A 7,521-nucleotide genomic window follows, 5' to 3' on the forward strand; every position below is an offset into this window, starting at 1 on the left:
GATAAAGTCAGCTAAGTGGCATAGTGGTAGAGTCAGGCCTAATCAGGAAGATCTGAGTTTCCTAACTTCAAATTCAACCTCAGACACTATGGGACACTCAGGTTAACTATTTTCCTCAGTTTCCTCATCTGTAAAATGAATGGAAGAAGGAAGTGGCTAACCACTACAGTATCTTTGCCAAGAAATCTCCAAATGGATTCATGTAGAATTGTATATGACTGAAAAACAAGATTGACAAAACAGAAGAAGTTTCTGGGACTGCCCCTCAGCTTTATCACACCATCCTTCTTTGAATCTATTTCTATCTTCTCTCTTTCTTCTTCAAACCACTGTGAGAATAATAGTGAGGAATGAAAACTATATTCTTTTTTTTTTTTAGGTTTTTGCAAGGCAAACGGGGTTAAGTGGTTTGCCCAAGGCCACACAGCTAGGTAATTATTAAGTGTCTGAGATTGGATTTGAACCCAGGTACTCCTGACTCCAAGGCCAGTGCTTTATCCACTGCGCCACCTAGCTGCCCTGGAAACTATATTCTTAAAACTAATTTCTTCACATTGATAAGTAGTTGCCAAGAAGGTAGCCTATCATAAACACTTGGGGGAATGGAAGTAGTATGAGAGTAGAAAGCATATAAGGGAATAGGAAATAATAGGGAGATTGGAATCAGGTCAGAGATAAACTTTCCTTGCTTTGATTTGGTCTGCATCCTAGGGCATTTGGGAAGAGGATTAGGGGAATTTATAGAACCAATTCATATGGAAGACAGGCTGGATAAAGAGAATGAAGGCTGGGGGAGAAGGCACATCAGGAAGGAATGTCCAGGAAGGAATCCAGGGACAGGACCAGGAGGGAAAACAGAGGTGAGCAGTGACTGGAGTGGCCCTCTGGTACATTTTCTTTATTCAGTTATCTAAAAGTTGGGAGGAAGGGGTTCTCCTCCCCATCACCTGGGAAAAAGGGTCATAGGTTCTATTAAACCGCACTCCAGTCCTCTTTCTCATCTTCTTCTGCAAGACAAAAGCAGCCAAAGAGCTTGTATCCACATCTAGCTTCTTTTCCAGAAATTGCAGCCGGGCTGTGGTGTCTATCAGCATATCCATGAGCAGTTCTTGCTGGAGCTTCAAATAGTTGTTTTCTTCCAGCAATGCCTTGTTCTTGCCCAGGTGAACAGAATGATCCCAGTAGGTGGCGAGATTCAAGGGTTCCAAGTTACCTGTGCACTCTCCTTCCATCACCCACTTCCCAGCCTGGAAGATAAAGGCCTGGTCACTGAGCTGAATGCGAGGAGGACCATAATTGAGACCCAACTCAGACTGGCGAGTGTGATGGTCTAGCCGGTAGAAGGTGGTCATGGAGTTGACATGGCGCAGTGGGGGTCGCCGGGGTGTGAATCGTTGGGAGAAGTGGTCAGCCCAAAACTGCCGTAGCTGATCTAGCATCAGGGAGAATGAGTTCATGTTTGGAGTTAGGGGATAGGAATCCAGACTGCCAGGGACTGATGGACCATTAGAGAAGAGGAAAGATTGGAGGCCCACCCCACACAGGCCTTGACTGCTCAATGGGAAGCTGTCTGGAAGGGAGCCCCAGGATGGAGGTCACTCTAATGGTCAAGCAGCTGGGTCCTGGATAAGCACCAAAGGTTTCTGTGGGGAGATAGCATCAGGATGAGTAATTTCCCCTGCCCTGTAGTTCCCAGAGATGGGAACCTTCCTGTGGCCACCAGTAGTAACTCCTGTTCCATTGCCTGCACATCACTGTCATTTTCTTCTGCTCCCTTTAATTCCTTCCTCCTTTCCTTCATCTTTCTTATGAATAGGATTGAATGTATTAGAAATCAGGAAAAACCTAGGTTCAAATCTTACTGCAGATATTATCTGTATGAACTTAGAAAGGTCATCTAACCTTTGTGTCTTTCCTCATTCCTATAAAATGAGAGGAGGGGACTCACTGGCTTCTTGGAGCCCTTCCAACTCTAAATCTGTGTGATCTTTTGATCCCTGACTTTTATAAGTCTTGGATCTAGAGCACAGTTTAGTCCTGGGGGTGGGGTAGCCTAGTGGGGCTAAGGAGGTTTTGGATTCTTTCCTGACTGTTCAAACAAGGTTGAACTGGCCCCCGTAGGCTTTCTTCCACCAGATACCATCATCATCCTCTTGACCTTTCCTGTGCACTCCCACTAGTTTCTGCAAGGTAGAAGATATAACATGAAGCTGGAATTTACAACCTGTACAGAATATCATTCCTGCCCTTAGGAAGTCTATTATATTCATGCTGTTTAAAACTCAGGAATCACGCAGATTCTCTGGTGGACAGACTACTCCATGGAAAACCTAATGCTACTGATGCTGCCAGGTCTCCATGTAGGCACAGACTTAATTTTTTACTCCCTATTCTCACTATGACTGACTGAAAAGAGCTAGACTGGGATTGAACTTTCAATAAATGATGCTGGTCTCACTTGATTATCACCACTTCTAGGGATACATCCTACTGAGCCAGATTCATTTAAAGAAACCCCTCTTTTATTCAAGTCCACAGAGACTCTGGTTCTGCTGACATGTGACATCTTTATCCATGGCTTTGTGGAATCTACTTGAGCTACAGAGTAGCTTGGGGCCAGTCACACTGGGAAGCCCAAGCCTCTCTCCTTCCCTACATTTCAGGTGATAACACAGGAGCTTTTTACTCTTCCTAACTATAACCCTGGAGTCATCCTTCCAAAACATACTTCCATCCTATGATGGACCTCTGTTCAAGGTCCTTGAGATATGTTGAAAAAGGGAAGATGGGAATGGGGAAGAGGATCATAAAACAAGATGTAGTCTTGAAACTTCAGTGGAATTGGAAAAGGAAGATTAACCCACATGAAATAAAAACTCTCCTCCCAGAACTCGCTTCAAAAAGTCTTTCCAACTACTTCAACACACACCTTCTCTCATAGACCTATAGCATTCATGGTTTCTCCCAATCCAAGTCTAGTGGAATTGCTATTGGAATCTAAAATTTGGAACCTTAGGTATCATTTTATCTAATGATATCCAACCCATTTTATAGAAGCCCAGAAATGGGGAAGAAACTTATCCAAATCACACACCAAGTTTAGAGCCAGAGTGGGGACTAGAAACTCAAGTATCTTAATTTCTGATATCTTGATCTTTCTATAAAACTATGCTGCCTATTTCCCAGAGCAGCAAATATGTAGGTGAGAAGCAAATATTTGACTATAAATTTAAACTGATGACCTAAGGTATAAAAACAAGAGTGACTTTTAGAGTCTGACTGGAAAACCCTCATCCAGGGGTTTCCTGTTGCTAATCTATTGTTAAATTTTCAATATGATCATTTTTATTATTTTATTGGTTTTCTAGCCTTAAGGAAGTATTAATAATGCAGATTAACTTTAAAAGTATATACATATACTCTCCCCCCAGGATCCCTGGTAGGATGTAAATCATTTCCCAACACTCACCCCTGTCTTCCACCTTCTATCAATCTATTCTTATAGTATCAGGGAAAGTTGTATATTCTCCTCTTTCTCTAAAAGCAAGATAGCTAATGCTCTGGGTTTCTTGGGGATCTGGAAAATAAATATTGGACAGAGAAACAGGAAGCTACTTTTCTTTTTAACTGATAAAACTCCAGTCAGCTCTCATAAGGACAGGCCTGGGACACTGAAGGAGGAGAGGAAATCTTCTACAGTTTACTAAGCTTTAGCAATATTGTAGTATTCCTGACTGTTCAAATATTGTATGTGTCCCTCCCCAAAACAGTCTCAGCAATGCAGGTAGAAAACAGGGCAGTAACAATAAATAGGTCATGGGACTAGGCTGAAGTCAAGATAGCTTGTACCTTTTGGTAAAATGTAGTTGGGGTGGCTAGGTGGCACAGTGGATAGAGCACAGGCCCTGGAGTCAGGAGGACCTGAGTTCAAATCCTACCTTAGATATTTAATAATTACCTACCTGTGTGGCCTTGGGCAAACCACTTAACCCCATTTGCCTTGCAAAAAAAAAAGGAAAAAAAACTAAAACATTATAGGACTTCCTTTGATTCAATCTTGACTCTCCCCTTAAAAAAGAGGTAGCACACCTAGAATGATATATTATCCCTGGGAGAGTAGAATAAGTATTACATTGGGTCTTTAGGAATCTGGGTTCAGATCTCAACCCTGTTATTTATTAAGTGTGTATACCTAGGTAAATCACAGCCTCTCTGGGCATCAGTTCTTTATCTGAAAAATAAAGAGTTTGGATCGGATCACAGGTTCTTAATCTTTTTTGTGTCATATACCCTTCCAAGCAGTCTGGTGAAGTCTATAAACCATTTCCTAATATGGTTTAAAAATCTATAAAATAAAATATAAAAAATCACAAAGATCAATTCCATGAAAATACAATTATCAAAATAACCAAGTTCAAGGACACTCCACATTCAGAATTCCTAGACTCATTCTAATGGATATGTCTAAAATCCTTTCCAAATCTAACTCCTCTAGAGCCTAAGGTACAAGTTTGGCCTGCAGGCTTCAGGAGTTCCTGAGGAGTTAGAGCAGCTGATGTGTAGTAAAAAGGAAAAGTGAATAATTAATTACACATAATGACCTGACTTCACCTGGGTCCACATCATCTCCCCATGGGTTTTTGCTTTCTCTCTGGTAGCCATTAAGACACAGGGACTCCCCTGTCTGACAGGTAGAAATGAGCACAAATGCAGCTCTCATATTTCTCTGATGAGATCTAGAAGAACTGCAACGAGTGGTACAATAGATAAAGAGGACTGGGCCTGCAGGCAGAAACACTCCTCTTCCTGAGTTTAAATATGGCCTCAGACACTCACTAGCTGTGTGATTCTGGGTAAGTCATTTAACCCTGCTTGCCTCAATTTCTTCACCTATAAAATGAGCGGGAGAAGGAAATGGCAAAACACTGTAGTATCTTTGTCAAGAAAACCCCAAATGCACTCATGAAGAGTCAGACACGACTGGACAACAACAAAATAATATTATTTGTAGGAAATGCTTGTCATGCATGTCATTAGGGGTTACTCTTGAGAATGATATTCGTGATTTGTAGAAGTCACTTTAGAATTGCATGTTTGCCCAGAGCTAAAGAAATTCCTCAAAGTTCAGATAATTGAAAATCCTCATAAAATACCTGTTTACTCAGGTAGCACAGAAGAATACCATCCACTTGGTTTAACAGATCTTGAATTGATAGTTGGAAAGGGGAAGTTAAGGTGTATCCCCAAATCCCTTCCTTTGCCATCATTGAGGGGGTTGAGACTGATAGAAGTCATTTCCAATATAGAAATTAAATCACAAAGTGACTATGAAGTTTGCTTCTGAAGAGACTGATTTTTCAAAGCTTTGACCTTCATTTTCTGTTCTTCCTCCCCTTCATTTGCTTTCCTTACTGACCCATTAACAGGCAGAGAGCTTATTGGTATCTTTAGGTGGGTAGCCCTGAAGACAATCACTAGCCCTGAGTTCTCTGGTACTATACAGGCTGCTGTCATGACAACTGGGAATGAGTATGAAATCACAGAGGATGTTCAATAATGAGGCATGGCCTCGCATAGCCTCTCAGATCCCTGGGCACAAGAGTCTCAGGGCTACCACTGGGATGCCACTGGTTTCAGACTTCCTATTATGTTCTCTGCTCCATACTCACCAAGTCAGGTCATTTATGGAGCTGGTGGAGATGGTGGGGTCTCTGGTCACTGATGAGAGGATATGGTTACATCTGTTGGTGGACTCAGTGCAGTCAAAATAGGGGCAATATGACTTATGGAGTTTGTCATATCAGGGTATTTAAGATTAGTGAGGTTGGTGAAATCACTGCTGCTACTATTTTAGCCTCTAAAAATGATGTTAATTATTTGACTTATACCCTTTCTATCTTAAGCTACTGGAGCAATCCCCACTCTAATTTATTCTAGTTCTAGATCTAAAGGAATGGGAACACAGCCTTCAAAACTAGAGACAAAAAAGGTCAAGTGTGCTGACCAGACCAATCTAGCTACTTAGAAATGAAGTAACAGTTAATTGCAGAGTAATTAGTATTCTCCAGAATAACAAACTAAGTATTTCTAACAATTAGAGTTAGACACTGTTTTATACTCTGGAGGATATGGAGGGAGCTACAATATATTTCAAATGTACTAAGTTAATCCTAGACTACCAGAATTCCCAGTATTTCTGCTCACTACCTTTATGGTTTTGGACACATCATTTCACTGTCAGGGTTTTGTTTGTTGGAATGGAACTCCGGTTTCAAAGCCAATTGGCATGGCACCGTCTCCTCATCCATGTAGTTCAATGCCTGGCACTTGTGTTAGGGGCAAGGTAAAGTTGGTATGACCTCAGGAGAAGGGCACTCCAGTCTCTTCTACCCTTTTGAATTTCTTTGGGTGCTTCTGATTTCCAGCTTTGAGAAAGATCGATGAGACCATCCTCATCACAAGTTGCTGAATGGAATATAAGACTCTGGGAAGATGTCAACATGAGATTAACTGGCAGTTTTCATCATGTCCCTATCTCTACCATGCTACATTAGAAAATTCAGGAAATTTCCCTTTGGATGAAATCTGAGATTCTCTTGGTTGAACTGAATTAATCTCAATCCTAATGGGAAGAGCTCCTTAACTCTATTCTGTAGCATATAGTCTCCTATTATACATATATACTTCTCTAATTTCTGTTTTACAACTGACTTGGGTATATGGGTTTCTTTGCTTTTTGCTATATATGTATGTTCATTATAGAACCGATATTTGATGAGAAAATTGTGGATATAAACCTTGGGGTCCTATTCATTCTTCACTATAAATAGTGATCACAAGTTTAGCTTAAATCTAAAAATCCTTGACTAATACTATTTAAGGGAGCAGATGGCTATAATTCTAGCCAGTTACCTCCTCTCCCTGAGTAGCCAAGCTTTTGGCTTCAATTTCTCCCTTGAAGAAAGGGAGGTGGGCTAGAGATGTCTATTCTGCCTCCCTTTTAGTCACACACAATGATACCCTATCCTTCATGTGAGAGACGACCTTCACTTCAAATAAAATTTAAGGGTTTGGACTAGATAACTTCTAAGGTTTCAACTTTCAACTCTAAATCTATGACTTCAACAATCTTAGATAAAGGAATACATCCAGTGAGTAGAATTATACTTATTTGTAAAATGAGGGGGTTGGATTCTGATGTCTGTAGAAAAATAATTCATCTATACCTAAAATTTGCCTTACCTGTTTTCCCATTTATTTTTTATGATCTATATGCTGATTATACTTTAATTCAATGCACAAAAATATTTCCAGTCTTTAAAACAAAAAAAAATCCTGTTTGACCTATTTTATACTAAGAAAATGGAATTTATAGTTTCCTCAGATAATATTAGTTATTGGCTATAGGTTCCCATAAATGCTACCTTTCAAAGATGGGTTCCTAGCTCCTGCATACGAATCACTTTATCTCACAAGTACACAGACATGCTTATCTCAATTAGGCTGTATTTTATTTTAATC

At 40.4% G+C, this 7,521-nt stretch overlaps 1 protein-coding gene across 2 annotated transcripts; it reads right to left on the reverse strand.

The window, feature by feature from the left end:
• Positions 1-883: 883 nt before the first annotated feature.
• CBY3 (chibby family member 3) lies at positions 884-5,753 on the reverse strand. Of its 2 annotated transcripts, none has more exons than XM_074229280.1 (2): positions 5,670-5,753; positions 884-1,643 (listed from the first exon to the last, which is right to left on the reverse strand). In XM_074229280.1, the coding sequence occupies exon 2, from the start codon at positions 1,455-1,457 to the stop codon at positions 903-905; it is 555 nt and encodes a 184-aa protein (XP_074085381.1). In that variant the 5' UTR covers positions 1,458-1,643; positions 5,670-5,753; the 3' UTR covers positions 884-902. The 2 variants fall into 2 exon arrangements, with proteins under 2 accessions (XP_074085381.1, XP_074085374.1); XM_074229273.1 differs by lacking the exon at positions 5,670-5,753 and adding an exon at positions 5,154-5,663.
• Positions 5,754-7,521: the final 1,768 nt, after the last annotated feature.

This window comes from Macrotis lagotis, chromosome 1, assembly GCF_037893015.1.
Source record: "Macrotis lagotis isolate mMagLag1 chromosome 1, bilby.v1.9.chrom.fasta, whole genome shotgun sequence".
Classification (NCBI taxonomy): domain Eukaryota; kingdom Metazoa; phylum Chordata; class Mammalia; order Peramelemorphia; family Peramelidae; genus Macrotis; species Macrotis lagotis.